Source organism: Hyperolius riggenbachi, chromosome 2 (assembly GCF_040937935.1).
Source record: "Hyperolius riggenbachi isolate aHypRig1 chromosome 2, aHypRig1.pri, whole genome shotgun sequence".
Taxonomy (NCBI): domain Eukaryota; kingdom Metazoa; phylum Chordata; class Amphibia; order Anura; family Hyperoliidae; genus Hyperolius; species Hyperolius riggenbachi.
Window position 1 is genome coordinate 278,155,290 of NC_090647.1, and position 19,597 is coordinate 278,174,886.

The following is a 19,597-nucleotide window of genomic DNA, read 5'->3' on the forward strand; positions in this document are numbered from 1 at the left end:
GGGGGACAGGTAGAGGACACTCGGGGGCAGGAGGAAGAAACTGGGGGACAGCATGAGAACACTGTGGGACAGGAGGAGGACACTGGGGGACAAGAGGAAAACACAAGGTGACAACACAAGGGGGACATGAGCAGGACACCGAAGGGGACAGGAGGAAGACACAAGGGGGACAGTAGGAGGACACTGAGGGAGACAGTAGAAGGACATTGAAGGGAAGAGTAGATAAACACTGAGAACAGTAGGAGGACACTGAGGGGGACAGGAAGAGGACACCAAGGGGGGACAGGAGGAGAACACCAAGTGGGAAAGGAAGAGGACAATAATTGGGAGGAGAACATCTACAAGATGCTCCTTGACCAAGGATGCACCAGGTTTAGTATACATATTTTTCCCTGGTTTTTACCCTCTAAACCTAGGTGCGTCTTATAGTTCGGAGCATCTTATATTAAAAAAAATACGGTATGTATCTAATTTTGATCCCGAGCTTCAGCTTGGGATCACTTTAACACCTTGCTGACCGCTCCACACTGACTGGCGTGAACGCGGCGGCAGCCCCAGGACCACTCCACGGCGTGAAGTACTAGGGGCGAGGACTGCAGGAGTTCTCGCACGCATCCCCGCTGGAATGAAGGAAGTTCCGCTCCGCCTTCAGTCTCCCAGCAGCGTTAGTCGCTCAAGACCATTAAACGGCGAAACCATTGTCTAATAAGACTGTACAGCTCTGTACTGGGGACAGCCGTGTCAGTCGGCTGTCCCCTCCAGAAGCACAAAGGTGCTCTTCTGTCATAGGCTGATGCCTATGACAGCCGATCGCTGTCACTGGCTAGTGGGGGGAGGGAGGGCGGTGTTTTTAAAAAATAAATAAAAAAATTGAATAGTAGAAAAAAAAATAAACAAGCTGGCAGGGATCAGACCCCACCAACAGAAACCTCTGTAGGATGGGGAGCAAAAGGAAGCGGGAATCACTTGTGTGCCGAGTTATGCGGCCCTGCAGCGAGGCCTTAAAGCTGCAGTGGCCAATTTAGTAAAAAATGGCATGGTCATTAGGGGAGTTTAACACCATGGTTAAACCAAAGAAGTAAAAAAATGTTGAACGGCCAAGTCAGTCACCTGATCTTACTCCAATTGAGCATGCATTTCACTTGTTGAAGACTAAACTTTTTACAGAGAGCCTCACAAACAGTGATGGAAAGCTGCTACAGTAAAGGTCTGGCAGAGCATTAAAAAGTAGGAAACGCAGCAAATGTTGATGTCCATGAGTTCAAGACTTCAGGCTATCATTGCCAACAAAAAGTTTTCAACAAAATATTCGAAATGAACATTTTATTCCCAGTTATTTAATTTGTCCGATTACTTTTGAGCCCCTGAAATGAAGGCATTGCTTTAGTTACATCACATTTTAAGCAATTGCTTTGTTCGCCTCACTGAATCAAAGATGGAAGTCTGCAATTCAACTGCATCTGAGCTGTTTCTGTTTCATTTAAAATTCATTGTGGTAATGGACAGAACCATAATTAGAAAAAGTTGTCTCTGTCCAAACATTTATTGACCTAACTGTACATACAAACACCTGTAGCATTAATTATTGAATTTTAATATATCTCAGTAGTCTTTCAGCATTTTGGTGCCATTTTGGTGCTTACTACATTGAAGAAAGGGTCAAAAACCATATAGTCTTTCATTGCTATCTATAAAAAAAAAATCAGAGGAACCCCTTTTGTGGATATAAATCCCAAAACTAAACAAAAACTTGGTTAGCGTTGTACTTTAACTAAATAAGATTTTATTAGGATATTTAAAGGGATAGTACATGCTGAGGAACACAGTCACTAGGCACTAGAAAAGCCTATCATGCTTTATTCATGACTGGCATTCCAGCTCAGTCGGTTATGAATAAAGCACAATGAGTACTAAAATGCTCATGTTTCTCATTTAGTTGTATTCTAGCACTCTGAATTAGCTACTAATATCCCATTTTGTGGGACTTTAGGAGTTGATTCAGCTGTCCCAAATTATTAGTCATTTAGAATTACAAAAGCTACAAAATGCACTCCTGCTATGGTAACAGTAAGGCTACAAAGACCTCAAACATATTTGATGTGCAATTTTGAAGCCTGTGAAAGACTCACTTAGCATGCTGGCACAATGGTGCAGTCTCCACATTTGCTTCAATTTTGCTTTACATTGAATCTGATGCGGCACGCCGTGATGCCCCGTGTTAAAGCATCCTAACGTGCCTTTATGAATGCAGTGCCCACATATTTCATGCAACTATATCTTTTTCTCCATGTGATCAAGTTTCAAGCCTATATAGCTCAAGGTAATTAAAAGACATTTCCTTTTTAAAGTGTGGAACCTGCTGAAATCTGATGCACACTTAAAGCGGATCCGAGATGAAAAACTAACTATAACAAGTAACTTGTCTATATATCTAAAGTTTAGATAGTTTACACAGCATATCTAGCTGCAACAGTTTATGATTATTTATTCCTGTGATACAATGAAGGCAGCCATGTTCTGTTTGTCACATTGTCACAGGCTAAGGGCTGGAGATGCTATCAGCTTGCCTGTGTGTAAATTCAGTCCCCTCTCCTCCTCCCCTCTGCCTCTGAAATCTCTGGCTAGTAACACCTACCCCTACTTCTGCCCAGACTGAACTCCTGTAATCCTCTTGCTAGTGTCTGAAAATGCCAAGACACTCTGAAAAGCTGTGGGCGAGGCTTGTTTAGTTTATAGAATTAAAACAAAAAAAGTATTTGGCTTGAGGAATGCCCTATAAACTATATGAAAGGAACACAATTATGCAATGAGTAAAAGTTGATCTCAGATCCACTTTAAGAGATAGAGGAATAACATGGGAACATGTGAAGTATATTTTCATTTTTAATGAAAAAGAGACCACACATTGTACATTTAAATACATACAAGGATTCCTTCACGATTTGTCCTGCTATACAAAATAAAAAAACAAACAAAAAAAACATAAAAATGAGTGATCCCAGTTCAGCTCAGTGATCACATTCTTTTTAAGACAGAAGCATTATAAATACATATTCTATACTTATCACCCACTATAGCAGGTGAGTGCACATATTGTTCAAAGATCAAAACAGAAGATAGTAAAAAAAAAAAAAAAAATTAAAATAAATTGCTCATCCACCACGAGAGCCACAAAAAAAATAACAGCTGTTAGGAAAAATAGAAAAAAAGATAATTTATTTGCCTATTCACTCAAGTTTATCCATCCAATGTAGCCTACAATCTCACTTTAAGGGTTTATGTAAGGTTCAATATTAAGGGACTGATTTATAAAGTGGTGAAGCAACATGCCTGGCCCCTATTTGAGGCACAATAAGGGGGAACACCCCCCTCTAGAGTGTGTGTGTGTTTGGGTGGGTTGTGTTGGTGGGTGTGTGAGTGGGAGGGGGGGGGGGGATAGGGGAGACAGCGCAATGTCAATAAGCTGAATATATTTGTTCTGAAAATAGGCAGATATGTTCTCTTTTCATCCACCAATAACCTGCAAACCGACCATGCCTGATGCTTTTGAACATCAAATAGCCAGATGATTTTACAAAAAAAGATAACATCACACTACCACAACGAAAACAATGGTTTTTGACTGGAGATCAGGGGTTGACTGCAGGTCAGCCATCTGAGTGGGAGGGGCTGGCAGTGTGCTATTTTAATAGATCTCACCACGTTGAAAATGGCAGAGTTTTTCCGCTAAAAATGTGTTATGATATTAGTGGTGAGCTGCATCTTCAGAATTTGAAGCCAGTTATATTTAGCAACTTTTGCACACCTTTATAAAACGATCCCTTAATTATTATACTTAAGTGACACTTTAAAGGAAACTGCTGCAAATTAGTGTTTGTGTAATTCCAGAATAATGTACGCAAGTGTCTGCTTTTCTTTTTTTTAATATAAACTCAGATCAAAAAAGCTCAATTCAAAAAGCTTGTGAAAAAAAAATTGCTGTGGTTGTTTCATGTCAATGTTTAGCTATGTGGAATCCCCCCACCCCCGAACATTTTGGGTGACCAGGTATTATTTGCACTGGCTTCAGATTCTTCAGTAAACAAACATTCCACAGAGATCACCTAACAGCACTAAAGATGTCACCACCTGTGATACAATTCAGAATGTAAATCGGAAGTCGAAAGATTTTAGAATGGGCATACACTGACTTTTTAATTTATAAATGAATATTGTAAGAAAAATAAGCAATTTTATTCATGGCGTTATTTTCACTACAGCTGCTCTGTAATTATGGTAACTCTCTAAGATTGTTAGGGTAACACTTTTGGGAACAAATGTAATGCAGATGCATTGCCAAGCAGTGTGAGGGGGAGAAGAAGGGACAAACGGTGGTGAAAGAGTGAATACTGACCTGTGGCTGGAGAATAAAAGATTACAACTCGCTTTGGGTTAGTTGTTCATTTGTTTCTTATGGGCAAAGATTACAAACCATTTTTTTTTCTCTAGCAAAATCTCACTAGCCTACAGATGTTATGCTGTTCATATATGACATAATCTATCAATCAATCAATTTAATGATCATAATATTCATGCTGGTCTGATTTTTTATTTTTGAGAGAGTGAGAACGAGAGATGCAACTGATCAAAAGATTGCTCACAGTGAGTTGATTAAAGGATACCTGAAGAGGAAACAGAGATATTTACCTCAATAGAGGGAAGGCTCAGGAGAATCCAGAGGCTTACCCCATCCTTCTTCACCACACCGACCCTGCGCTAGGACCCCCTGAACATATTCCACAAGAGCTTGTCGGATGTGTTTAAAGGGAAGGTCCAAGCAAAAAAAAAAAAATGAGTTTCACTTACCTGGGGCTTCTACCAGCCCCATGGAGCCATCCTGTGCCCTCGTAGTCACTCACTGCTGCTCCAGTCCCCCGCTAGCAGCTTTCTGACCTCAGAGGTCAGGGCCGAATTGCATACATTTTTATGCATTCCAGCTAGTGCAGGAACAAAAATGTACGCGTTGCACCACTAACGCGTAAAAATGTATGCGTTAATGTTCCTGCACTAGCAGGAATGTGTAAAAATGTACGCAATTCGTCCCTGACCTCTGAGGTCAGAAAGCTGCCGGCGGGGGACTGGAGCAGCAGTGAGTGGCTACGAGGGCACAGGATGGCTGCATGGGGCTGGTAGAAGCCCCAGGTAAGTGAAACTCATTTTTTTTTTTTTTTGCTTGGACCTTCCCTTTAAGCAGTCACACTCCCATCCCTGTAAGAGTAGCATAGAGCCGCTCGTACATGAGTGGCACCATTTTACTGCGCACCTGAGCAGGGCAGCCTTGTTGACCCACGGACAGCAACGCGATCGCAAAGATGAAGAGGGTCCCGGCGTGCAGTGGTGGGGTGCAGAAGGATTGGAGAAGCCTCTGGATCACTCAGAGGCTTCCTTCTACTGAGGTCATTATCTAACTGACCTTTTTTTTTCTCCACGTTTGCTTTAAAGTACCGTAGCTTGCTATCAAAAAGAGAAAATAAACATTCAATTTGGAAATAATTAAGATATTCTTGAATCAAATTTTGTATTTTATTGTGTATGACCAGCTTTGGGCTCTTATAACATTTTTATTTTTTTTTAACTCTGCAGCGGATCCCTAGTGATTTGGATTTCTTAGTGATCAATGTTATCATTCCATACTTCTCAGCCTGATGGCAAATAAGAGCAGCTGAAATGTCACATTTTAAAAGAACAACCCTATAATCTGACATTTAATTAATACTACAATTATTCTGAAACAACAGAAGACAAACCTCTGTTCCTAGACCTGGACAGTCTGTTCCTTCTGTTCTCTTTTTGTTGTGTAGGCTCTGCTTCTGCTATACTAGTATGTTCCTCAGAAACACCTTGTGCACTGCTGGATGGACACTTACTGTTCATTACTTCCTCATTGTTTCTATATTTGTTAATATTGCACATATTTAAATCATTTTCAGCCCTTTCTACATCGTTCCCTGATAATGTGGTATTATCTTTTTCCCTAATGCCATGGTTGCTATTTGAGATGTGATCAATGTCTAATTCATAGAAGGTACAACTTTCTTGCTCCTCAGGATGTGGAATATCTTCTTTATTGTCATCAAAAAGTTCAGGAGTAAAATGGATGGTGTCATCCTTCTCATCTCCTTCTGCAGGTACCTCAAAGACAGGGGGCTCATTTTCTTCATCCACAACAAGTACATCAGTTGTGTTCGCACGGAATAGTGGGATAACATTAGAAATGTTTTCAGCTGAATCTCCATGAATGGCTTCAGCTAGAATGCTATTATCTGCAAAAGGAGGACATATTTCTGTGGTTGCTCTATTGACATGACCAGTTTTGTTTTCCATGTTAGGGTCTGGGTGCAGGTTTCTCCTGGAAGATGCCGGTAGAGGAGTCGATGTAAGTGGACTACTGATGAAGTAGTTATAGAATGAAGATCTCTGTTTTGTTGCACTCAGTTTCTTTTTATCAAACGAGATCATCGGTTTTTCTGACGAAACTCCTTTTCTTTTTCTCAAGGCTTTATGCTGAGGATGCCTTCTGAAAGATTCAAAATCATCTGCAAATTAAGAAGAAAAAACAAATAAATATACAGTATGCACTGCAAGTGAGAGAGAAATATGTTGTGTATATACCATTTCCTTACTATGCAGAGCTGGACAAATACCAAAAGCCGGGTGCGTAACCACTCAAAAAAAAAAAAAATATATATATATATACATACAGTATATTTTAACATTGGTTTTAGGGAATTGTGGTCTCTATAATCACAAACTTTTCTCAATAACACGAGACACAGGAAAACTGTATTTTGTTTAAATGTTAATGAACATTATAGGTGTGGTATACAATACAGCATTGTATTCAATCATGTAGGCAATAGGGATGATTAATGGGAAGCAAATACTTGTTCCTTGTATTCAAATTTTATGTAAATGTTATGCACCTTGAACCATTAAAAATTGTCACAAAGTTATTCTGATTAGTCCATTTTCCAGCTCCATATCATTTACATGAAAACTGAATGCAATGAAAAATTATTTGCATCTCATTGATCATCCCTAGTACACAGGAAACTTGGGAAAGTTTACTCACGCAAAGCTTCCTTATGCCGTAAAGGACACTTTTAACAAAAAGGGATACAGAGACTGACATATGTATTTCCTTTTAACCAATTCCCTACCACAGATTATTTCCCCTTAAATCCAAGAGCAATTTTCACATTTCACGAGAATCCAGGTGGCGTGGGAGGACGGAGAGGGACTGATGAGCCTGAAGGGGGCTGGAGGAAGCCCCAGGTTTGTGTGTGTATATATATATTTTTAATCTCAGGTACACTTTAAGAATATTATCCTGCTGCTTTCTTTTATGATGACTGAAAAGATGTGATGTTGCCCACACTGCCCATCAACTCTGGTGCACAAGTGATGTAAGTCTGCCTTGACTATATTTATACAGCAGATGTGGCAAGTTGATGTGGTTGAGTTATGTTAGTGACAGGGAAAAATACATGGCTGTTATTATTATTGATGTATAAAGCATTGACCAGAACTTTAAGCAATACAGAGCAGTGCTGTAAAAGATTCTTCAAGTAACAAGAAACAGAAGAGAATATCTAGAAACTTAGTAAAATACTTTGAAAAAAAATGCAGATTAAAGTAAGTTTGAAGCTATTTTTAAAATAAAAAACAGATACTTACCTAAGGAGAGGGAAGGTTTTGGGTCCTATAGAACTTTCCAGTTCTCCTCCCGGTTCTGGCATACCATCGCAGGCTCCCACCGTACCAGTCGACGACTGTTTGGTCGTGGACTGCTCACTTATGTAGGATTCAGCAGTCTTCGGAAGCACTCGGGCTTCTGAAGATGGGCCCTCTCTCTTACAAAGACTGCCGAAGTCTCCCGTGGTGGGAGATTCTAACGGGGGAGCCTGCGGGAGAACACGGAGACCGGCAGGAGAACGGTAATGCTCTATAGGACCCAGAGCCTTCCCTCTTCTTAGGTTAGTACCTGTTTGTTATTTTAAAAATAGCTAAAGTGCCATGCCTGCGGGGATTGCAGACCTCTGTCTTCTCAATACTGCTTCCTCTAGTGATTGGCTTCTAATGATCTTGTCATCATTACGAGCCTGTCACTAGAGCCAGCTGCACAGAGAAGACGGAGGTCTGAAATCCCTGCGGGCATGGCAGATCAGGTAAGTAGCTGCCGCTACACACCCAAGGGGGGCCAGGAGACACAGGAGGGAGGGGGAGCGGCGGACGTCAGAAGAGGAGGCATGGGGACACAGGAGGACATGGGGGACACATGTGGGGACATAGAGGGCACAGGAGTTTGAATGGGGTACAGAAGGAGGACACCTTTTGGGGGAGAACATGTACAAGACACTTCTGGAACAAGGACGTACCAGGTTTAGTATAACCCCCCCCCGGTTTTTGCCCTCTAAACCTAGGTCCGTCTTATATTCCAGAGCGTCTTATACGGTAAAGAATACAGTACCTTAGGAACTCCGCTTTTTTTATTATGTATTGCATGAGGGTATATTACTGTTATTTTTCATAAATAAAGACTTGTAATTATTAAAAACTCAAAACAGAACAAATACACCTTTATTTCAAAATACTATATTGTCACCATACACTGTACTAGGGACATAATTTAAATGTTGCAATAACCGAGAGATGGGGCTAATAAAATGTGTGGGCTTTATTTACAGTAGCATTGTTTATTTTAAAACAATAGGGGATGGAATTGGAGAAATGGTGTATTTTTTGCTTTTTTTTCCCTTGTTTTACCCTTTAAAATGCATAGAAAGTAAAGTAATTACTGAAAACAAATTTCACCCCCAAAAAGCTTAATTTGTGGTGAAAAAAAACAGGTATAGATCATTTCAGTGTTATAAGTAGTGATAAAGTAATTGTTAAATGAAAGGGAGGAGTGCTGACAGATCAAATTTGCTCTGTTCTGATAAAAACCATTGGGGTGAAGTGGTAAAAAAACAACAACAACATCTGTGTAGTTTACTAACTTGGTCTCCCTCTTATTAAAGTAGGATTACCAGTTAGCATCACAAGACCCCCTAACGGTATTACCCCGCCTCCTTTTCAGGCAAACTGAGGTGGGAAACAGCCCTTGCTCTTTAGATTGGGACAAGAGTGGCTTGTCGGGGAGTTGGAGGAATGTAGTTACACATCCACCCTGGTGACTGCATCCAGACTAAGCAAAGGGACAATTAAATTGCAAAGCCTGTGCATAATAGCCAAATAGTGACTTATTGGAGGTAAAGGGTGTTCTTCCATAGAAGTTAAATTCATAGGGTAAAAAAAAACAACAAAAGATAGATTTATTTGTTTTAAAGATGTAGGCATTTCCATTTGAAAAATACTAAAAGTACACAACTGTACGCACCCTTGCTTTTACATTGTAATGGGACTTTTCCTTTCACATGTGTTAGAATACATTTGCAATGAATAATCAGGCCTAAACAGCAGTAAACTTATATTTCTATAGTACTTTTATTAAAGCGTCTACAATGATTTGCAGGCTGAGTATGAAGCCACTATCTATTGCAACAGGAGCACAAAACAGGAAACTGCAAATACTAGAATTGACGGAAAGAACTTATTTTGGTCATATAAAAATACATCAGAAATGTTTCTAAGCATTATGTGCAGGCAGGAGGGAACATCATCCCAGGGCAGCATACCTACCAAAGAAAATCAGTGTATAAAGACTTAAAAACCTAAACCAATAAGCTTCCTTTAACAGTGGAATGTCACTAATAACATTACTAACATGTTTAGAATGTAAGCCTACTTGGCAGGTCTATTCCTCCCTGTATGTTCTCCGCCACAATATGTCTGCAATACTTATTCCTACATCACTGTTTTGTGTATCACTGTTGAACGCTAAAATGTCCCTTGTAACATTGTTTACAGCACTGCATAATATGTTAGCACTTTATAAAGATTAATAATAACATTATGTTAATATGTCCAAAGCTGTAATTTTGAGTGTGGAGTCGCACTTACTTGGCTTCCATCAATCTTTTCATTTGCTACAATACGTCCAAAGCTGCACAGAAAATGACATACCCAATCATTTCATGTACGACTAGTAGACCTCAGCCCGTTTAAAAACAGCTCTAGGTCTGTGTTTAAACCCCTCCCCTCCGCCTTTCCCACCCATCCTCCCGTGACCGCCGCCATTGCCTCACATTCACCGCGCATGCACGCGTGCCCGCCCAGTTTCCTGTCTGTCCTTCTCCCGTCCAATGGCTGTCCCTGCGGTATATGCGCAGTAGCACGCAGGGACACACACACGGACATGGGACGCAGAGACAGTAGGGTTTTATTATAGAGGGTCACAGTGCACATTAATCTGCAGTGCAAGCTGCCATCTAGACTATCAATAGTTAGTAGTCATCTTCTATTGTACATATTAGATGTGAACTGTAAAATACTGCCAATATAATTTTGTGCATCAAAGGTTTTGATAAACGGTGTGAATATTTCAAAAATATATACCTTATCTCTCTGCTGTATATATGCTATATTAAACACTGTAAACTTACGTTTATTTTTGTGTGCTGTGCTTTCCTCGGATTCGGAATTATCTGAACCAGATAAAATGGTGATCACAGGCGGTGAAGGTGCTCGCACAGTCTCTTGTGTAGGTTCTACAACACTTTCAGAAGGGTGAACAGTGAGCTCCAGCAATGAGGCACTTGGGTCTGTATCTCTGGAGGAGGTGGAAGGTACTTGGGAAGAATCCGCACCAATGGTTTCCATCTGTACCCTCTGATGCTGTTTTTTAGAAAATTCAGCTAAAGATTCAACAGCGCTATTGAAAGTTGGATAGTGCTGTACCAACTGCCGTACCCATTTTGATAATCCTGTTAAAAAATAAAACAAAGCGGAAAGTTATTTTGCATATGAACAAAGTATAGTCACAGCATGCTACTTAAAAGAAAACATTTCATTTTGTATGAAGCAAAAGCAACGGTGATCTGATAAAGTATAACTGCCGGTTTAGGTATTTTATATCCTATTTCTACTCCCACAATATATTCTGGGTCTTCTATCATCTAAGCCCTGCACAAACCAAGAAGCTGGATTGTGGAACACTCTTCCAACCACCAGAGAAAGCCGTTTTGTTCATGGAGGGACTGACTTTCTATTTTTCAGAAGTAAGTAAAGATGGTACCCCTAGCAAAAAAAAAACTCCCTCTGCTGGTCATCATATCTGAAGCTATTGCAATAATGTATTTTGTGATCTGCAAGCTGTGGATGATGGAAGGATCAGAGAGACTAATGCTGCATACACACTTGAGATAAAAGTCTCTGGAATAGGCAAGATCACAGACCAATTTTACCCCATTCCATGTAGTATGAGAGCCATACTCTACACAGTCTATTCTATGGAGCTGCACTCCCCATCAGATAAAATCTTTGCAAGATGCTGCACACAAAGATTGCCCGTACACATTCAAAAGATCATTATCTGCAAAAGATCTCTTCCTGCAATAGATCCATTCCTGCAAAATGCATTCATAGTCTATGAGATCTGCAGATCATCATACACACCTTGTTTAACCACTTGAGGACCTAGGGCTTTCTACCCCTTAAGGACCGGCCACTTTTTTTCCATTCAGACCACTGCAGCTTTCACGGTTTATTGCTCGCTCATACAACCTACCACCTAAATGAATTTTGGCTCCTTTTCTTGTCACTAATAAAGCTTTCTTTTAGTGCTATTTGATTGCTCCTGCGATTTTTACTTTTTATTATATTCATCAAAAAAGACATGAATTTTGGCAAAAAAATGATTTTTTTTAACTTTCTGTGCTGACATTTTTCAAATAAAGTAAAATTTCTGTATACATGCAGCGCGAAAAATGTGGACAAACATGTTTTTGATAAAAAAAAACCCATTCAGTGTATATTTATTGGTTTGGGTAAAAGTTATAGCGTTTACAAACTATGGTGCAAAAAGTGAATTTTCCCATTTTCAAGCATCTCTGACTTTTCTGACCCCCTGTCATGTTTCATGAGGGGCTAGAATTCCAGGATAGTATAAATACCCCCCAAATGACCCCATTTTGGAAATAAGACATCCCAAAGTATTCACTGAGAGGCATAGTGAGTTCATAGAAGATATTATTTTTTGTCACAAGTAAGCGGAAAATGACACTTTGTGAGGAAAAAAAAAAAAAAAAAAAAGTTTCCATTTCTTCTAACTTGCGACAAAAAAAATGAAATCTGCCACGGACTCACCATGCCCCTCTCTGAATACCTTGAAGGGTCTACTTTCCAAAATGGGGTCATTTGTGGGGTGTGTTTACTGTCCTGACATTTTGGGGGGTGCTAAATTGTAAGCACCCCTGTAAAGCCTAAAGGTGCTCATTGGACTTTGGACCCCTTAGCGCAGTTAGGCTGCAAAAAAGTGCCACACATGTGGTATTGACGTACTCAGGAGAAGTAGTATAATGTGTTTTGGGGTGTATTTTTACACATACCCATGCTGGGTGGGAGAAATATCTCTGTAAATGACAATTTGTTAATTTTTTTTTACACACAATTGTCCATTTACAGAGATATTTCTCCCACTCAGCATGGGTATGTGTAAAAATACACCACAAAACACATTATACTACTTCTCCTGAGTACGGCGATACCACATGTGTGGCACTTTTTTGCACCCTAACTGCGCTAAAGGGCCCAAAGTCCAATGAGTACCTTTAGGATTTCACAGGTCATTTTGAGAAATTTCGTTTCAAGACTACTCCTCACGGTTTAGGGCCCCTAAAATGCCAGGGCAGTATAGGAACCCCACAAATGACCCCATTTTAGAAAGAAGACACCCCAAGGAATTCCGTTAGGAGTATGGTGAGTTCATAGAAGATTTTATTTTTTGTCAAAAGTTAGCGGAAAATGACACTTTGTGAAAAAACACAACTAAAATCAATTTCCGCTAACTTTTGACAAAAAATAAAATCTTCTATGAACTCACCATACTCCTAACGGAATACCTTGGGGTGTCTTCTTTCTAAAATGGGGTCATTTGTGGGGTTCCTATACTGCCCTGGCATTTTAGGGGCCCTAAACCGTGAGGAGTAGTCTTGAAACGAAATTTCTCAAAATGACCTGTGAAATCCTAAAGGTACTCATTGGACTTTGGGCCCTTTAGCGCAGTTAGGGTGCAAAAAAGTGCCACACATGTGGTATCGCCATACTCGGGAGAAGTAGTACAATGTGTTTTGGGGTGTATTTTTACACATACCCATGCTGGGTGGGAGAAATACCTCTGTAAATGGACAATTGTGTGTAAAAAAATCAAAAGATTGTCATTTACAGAGGTATTTCTCCCACCCAGCATGGGTATGTGTAAAAATACACCCCAAAACACATTGTACTACTTCTCCCGAGTACGGCGATACCACATGTGTGGCACTTTTTTGCACCCTAACTGCACTAAGGGGCCCAAAGTCCAATGAGTACCTTTAGGATTTCACAGGTCATTTTTGTTTCAAGACTACTCCTCACGGTTTAGGGCCCCTAAAATGCCAGGGCAGTATAGGAACCCCACTAATGACCCCATTTTAGAAAGAAGACACCCCAAGGTATTCCGTTAGGAGTATGGTGAGTTCATAGAAGTTTTTATTTTTTTGTCACAAGTTAGCGGAAATTGATTTTAATAGTTTTTTTTCACAAAGTGTCATTTTCCGCTAACTTGTGACAAAAAATAAAATCTTCTATGAACTCACCATACTCCGTACGGAATACCTTTGGGTGTCTTCTTTCTAGAATGGGGTCATTTGTGGGGTTCCTATACTGCCCTGGCATTTTAGGGGCCCTAAACCGTGAGGAGTAGTCTTGAAACCAAATGTCGCAAAATGACCTGTGAAATCTTAAAGGTACTCATTGGACTTTGGGCCCCTTAGCGTACTTAGGGTGTAAAAAAGTGCCACACATGTGGTACCGCCGTACTCAGGAGAAGTAGTATAATGCGTTTTGGGGTGTATTTTTACACATACCCATGCTAAGTGGGAGAAATATCTCTGTAAATGACAATTGTTTGATTTTTTTACACACAATTGTCCATTTACATAGAAATTTCTCCCACCCAGCATGGGTATGTGTAAAAATACACCCCAGAACACATTATACTACTTTTCCTGAGTACAGCGGTACCACATGTGTGCCACTTTTTTGCAGCCTAGGTGCGCTAAGGGGCCCAACGTCCTATTCACAGGTCATTTTGAAGCATTTGTTTTCTAGACTACTCCTCGCGGTTTAGGGCCCCTAAAATGCCAGGGCAGTATAGGAACCCCACAAGTGACCCCATTTTAGAAAGAAGACACCCCAAGGTATTCCGTTAGGTGTATGGCGAGTTCATAGAAGATTTTATTTTTTGTCACAAGTTAGTGAAAAATGACACTTTGTGAAAAAAAACCAATAAAAATTAATTTCCGCTAACTTTTGACAAAAAATAAAATCTTCTATGAACTCGTCCTACACCTAACAGAATACCTTGGGGTGTCTTTTTTTTATAAAATGGGGTCACTTGTGGGGTTCCTATACCGCCCTGGCATTTTACAGGCCCAAAACCGTGAGTAGTCTGGAAACCAAATGTCTCAAAATGACTGTTCAGGGGTATAAGCATCTGCAAATTTTGATGACAGGTGGTCTATGAGGGGCCGAATTTTGTGGAACCGGTCATAAGCAGGGTGGCCTTTTAGATGACAGGTTGTATTGGGCCTGATCTGATGGATAGGAGTGCTAGGGGGGTGACAGGAGGTGATTGATGGGTGTCTCAGGGGGTGGTTAGAGGGGAAAATAGATGCAATCAATGCACTGGGGAGGTGATCGGAAGGGGGTCTGAGGGGGATCTGAGGGTTTGGCCGAGTGATCAGGAGCCCACACGGGGCAAATTGGGGCCTGATCTGATGGGTAGGTGTGCTAGGGGGTGACAGGAGGTGATTGATGGGTGTCTCAAGGTGTGATTAGAGGGGGGAATAGATGCAAGCAATGCACTGGCGAGGTGATCAGGGCTGGGGTCTGAGGGCATTCTGAGGGTGTGGGCGGGTGATTGAGTGCCCTAGGGGCAGATAGGGGTCTAATCTGATAGGTAGCAGTGACAGGGGGTGATTGATGGGTAATTAGTGGGTGTTTAGGGTAGAGAATAGATGGAAACACTGCGCTTGGGTGGTGATCTGATGTCGGATCTGCGGGCGATCTATTGGTGTGGGTGGGTGATCAGTTTGCCCGCAAGGGGCAGGTTAGGGGCTGATTGATGGGTGGCAGTGACAGCGGATGATTGATGGGTGGCAGTGACAGGGGGTGATTGATGGGTGGCAGTGACAGGGGGTGATTGATGGGTGATTGATAGGTAATCAGTGGGTTATTACAGGGGAGAACAGATGTAAATATTGCACTGGCGAATTGATAAGGGGGGGTCTGAGAGCAATCTGAGCGTGTAGGCGGGCGATTGGGTGCCCGCAAGGGGCAGATTAGGGTCTGATCTGATGGGTAACAGTGACAGGTGGTGATAGGGGGTGATTGATGGGTGATTGATGGGTAATTAGTGGGTGTTTAGAGGAGAGAATAGATGGAAACACTGCGCTTGGGTGGTGATCTGATGTCGGATCTGCGGGCGATCTATTGGTGTGGGTGGGTGATCAGTTTGCCCGCAAGGGGCAGGTTAGGGGCTGATTGTTGGGTGGCAGTGACAGGGGGTGATTGATGGGTGATAGGTGATTGGCAGGTGATTGACAGGTGATCAGTGGGTTATTACAGGGAAGGACAGATGTAAATATTGCACTGGCGAATTGATAAGGGGGGGTCTGAGGGCAATCTGAGCGTGTAGGCGGGTGATTGGGTGCCCGCAAGGGGCAGATTAGGGTCTGATCTGATAGGTAACAGTGACAGGTGGTGATAGGGAGTGATTGATGGGTGATTGATGGGTAATTAGTGGGTGTTTAGAGGAGAGAATAGATGTAAACGCTGCGCTTGGGTGGTGATCTGATGTCGGATCTGCGGGCGATCTATTGGTGTGGGTGGGTGATCAGATTGCCCGCAAGGGGCAGGTTAGGGGCTGATTGTTGGGTGGCAGTGACAGCGGGTGATTGATGGGTGGCAGTGACAGGGGGTGATTGATGGGTGGCAGTGACAGGGGGTGATTGATGGGTGATTGATAGGTGATTGACAGGTAATCAGTGGGTTATTACAGGGGAGAACAGATGTAAATATTGCACTGGCGAATTGATAAGGGGGGGTCTGAGAGCAATCTGAGCGTGTAGGCGGGCGATTGGGTGCCCGCAAGGGGCAGATTAGGGTCTGATCTGATGGGTAACAGTGACAGGTGGTGATAGGGGGTGATTGATGGGTAATTAGTGGGTGTTTAGAGGAGAGAATAGATGGAAACACTGCGCTTGGGTGGTGATCTGATGTCGGATCTGCGGGCGATCTATTGGTGTGGGTGGGTGATCAGATTGCCCGCAAGGGGCAGGTTAGGGGCTGATTGTTGGGTGGCAGTGACAGGGGGTGATTGATGGGTGATAGGTGATTGGCAGGTGATTGACAGGTGATCAGTGGGTTATTACAGGGAAGAACAGATGTAATTAATGCACTGGTGAATTGATAAGGGGGGGGGGGGTCAGAGGGCAATCTGAGCGTGTGGGCGGGTGATTGGGTGCCCGCAAGGGGCAGATTAGGGTCTGATCTGATAGGTAAAAGTGACAGGTGGTGATAGGGGGTGATTGATGGGTGATTGATGGGTAATTAGTGGGTGTTTAGAGGAGAGAATAGATGTAAACAATGGATTTGGGAGGTGATCTGATGTCGGATCTGCGGGCGATCTATTGGTGTGGGGGGGGGGGGGTGATCAGATTGCCCGCAAGGGGCAGGTTAGGGGCTGATTGATGGGTGGCAGTGACAGGGGGTGATTGACGGGTGATTGACAGGTGATGGACAGGTGATCAGGGGGGATAGATGCATACAGTACATGGGGGGGGGGGGGGGGGTCTGGGGAGAATCTGAGGGGTGGGGGGGTGATCAGGAGGGAGCGGGGGGCAGGGGGGGGAATAAAAAAAAAATAGCGTTGACAGATAGTGATTGATGGGTGATTAGGGGGGTGATTGGGTGCAAACAGGGGTCTGGGGGGTGGGCAGGGGGGGGTCTGATGGGTGCTGTGGGCGATCTGGGGCAGGGGGGGGGGGAAATCAGTGTGCTTGGTGCAGACTAGGGTGGCTGCAGCCTGCCCTGGTGGTCCCTCGGACATTGGGACCACCAGGGCAGGAGGCAGCCTGTATAATACACTTTGTAAACATTACAAAGTGTATTATACACTTTGTATGCGGCGATCGTCGGGTTAACATCCCGCCGGCGCTTCCGTATGGCCGGCGGGATGTTGCGGCGGGTGAGCGGCGCCAGGCGGAGGCTCGCGTCACGGATGACGCGATCGCTCCGCCCATGCCCATACAAGGACCGCCGCCAATTGTCAATACGGCGGTCCTTGCGGCGTCCACTTCCCGGCCGCCAATTGTATATACGGCGGTCGGGAAGTGGTTAACAGACTTCATCTGCATATCTGGCAATCATCTGCAGATCTGAAAATCTATCCTGGTGGATCTGATCTGCAGATGATTGCCTGTTAAACAAGGTGTGTATGATGATCTGCAGATCTCATAGACTATGAATGCATTTTGCAGGAATGGATCTATTGCAGGAAGAGATCCTTTGCAGATACTGATCTTTTGAATGTGTACAGCATCTTTGTGTGCAGCATCTTGCAAAGATTTTATCTGATGGGGAGTTCAGCTCAATAGAATAGACTGTGTAGAGTATGGCTCTCATACTACATGGAATGGAGTAAAATTGGTCTGTGATCTTGCCTTTTCCAGAGACTTTTATCTCAAGTGTGTATGCAGCATAAGGGTATGTACATGGTAAAAGTTTCCCTTATTCAGGTTCCCAGATAAAAAAAAAAATCAAAAAAAAAATCAATGCAAGTGTATTAAAAGAACATATAATAATACCAACACGTGCTAAAATGAACACAAGTTTATTTTTAGTTTAGTTTAAAATCAGTAGATAATCTTCTCAATCAATCTGTCCATTCTACATCACATACACACATACAATCCCTAACAGAAGGGCCCTTCTGGCTAATTATGCCCCTATGTGTGCACAAAAAATGTAAAATTCATCTAAAAAAACTATCATCATAAAAAACTGGCGGATATAATTTATAAGTGAAGGAGGTTCTCTACTTGGTAGGGAATCCACTCCAATAGTGTCCTCCAATGGTTCCTTACTGTGGTTTGTAGTCAGTATAAACTCACAGCATCAATCCGGGGTTTGTCCTATTAATAAACACAGTTCACACTTACAGTTCCATAGTTTAGGTGTATAAATGGATCATGTATGTTTCCACACTTTAGTTTAGGCAGCTCCTGGTCTCCCCAGCTTCACCACCGCGAGACCGGGTTCTCCTCGTAACAGCTGATGTGCATGATATGGGTGACATCACCCATAGAGTATAGTGCACGCCGGAGCAAGCTGGGCGGAAGTGCAGCGAGCGGACCTCAGAGTCTAACAACCGGAAGTGACGCAGGTTGCATCGGGTTACCAGTGCGGAGAGCGGTGCACATCAGCTGTTACGAGGAGAACCCGGGCTCGCGGTGGTGAAGCTGGGGAGACCAGGAGCTGCCTAAACTGAAGTATGGAAACATACATGATCCATTTACACACCTAAACTACAGAACTGTAAGTGTGAACTGTGTTTATTAATAGGAGAAAACCGGGACTGATGCTGTGAGTTTATACTGACTACAAACCACAGTAAGGAACTATTGGAGGACACTATTGGAGTGGATTCCCTACCAAGTAGAGAACCTCCTTCACTTATAAATTATATCCGCCAGTTTTTTATGATTTTAGTTTTTTTTAGATTAATTTTACATTTTTTGTGCACACATAGGGGCATAATTAGCCAGAAGGGCCCTTCTGTTAGGGATTGTATGTGTGTATGTGATGTAGATTGGACGGATTGATTGAGAAAATTATCTACTGATTTTAAACTAAACTAAAAATAAACTTGTGTTCAATTTAGCGCGTGTTGGTATTATCATATATTCTTGCTCAATAATTGAGGGTGAAGGGATCCCTCATCTGACACGCTGCTTAATCAGTATAGTCCCCCAGTATAGTATTAAAAGAACACTCATCCACTGAAAAGCGTAGTCGACAACAGTCACGGTACACATGAAACACTCGTTTACAGTAAAAATGATGCTAGCCATGTTTGCAGGCTGAAAAAGCTTGCTTTTCAAATAGCTGTATCATAATTCCTGTTAAACAACTACGGCCTCAATTCTGGTAGCTATGTGAGGTAAATATTTCTTTGTAGGTAAAATACCTCATGCGATATTTTCCTCTTTTTTTAAGCAATTCTGAAAGATTTTTCTGCATTTCTGAACATGCGGTAAAATGTGCGGTAAATGGATAAAATACGGTAAAACGTGCGGTATTTCAGGGGTAAGCATGCAGCAAATAAATAATAGTAGTCTTTAATTGTCTTCCATAA

At 42.2% G+C, this 19,597-nt stretch overlaps 1 protein-coding gene across 9 annotated transcripts in view; it reads right to left on the minus strand.

The window, feature by feature from the left end:
- The window catches only part of BRIP1 (BRCA1 interacting helicase 1), a 550,841-nt gene that overhangs the window by 108,950 nt on the left and 422,294 nt on the right, over positions 1-19,597 (minus strand). For all 9 annotated transcript variants that reach the window (XR_011026250.1, XM_068268746.1, XM_068268741.1 and 6 more), the window contains 2 exons: positions 10,584-10,904; positions 5,787-6,575 (listed from right to left, as the gene is read on the minus strand). Coding sequence is in view for 8 of the 9 variants with exons in the window: in XM_068268746.1 (XP_068124847.1) it covers positions 5,787-6,575; positions 10,584-10,904 (1,110 nt within the window). In the remaining variant the exon portion in view is untranslated. The remainder of the gene's footprint in view (positions 1-5,786; positions 6,576-10,583; positions 10,905-19,597) is intronic.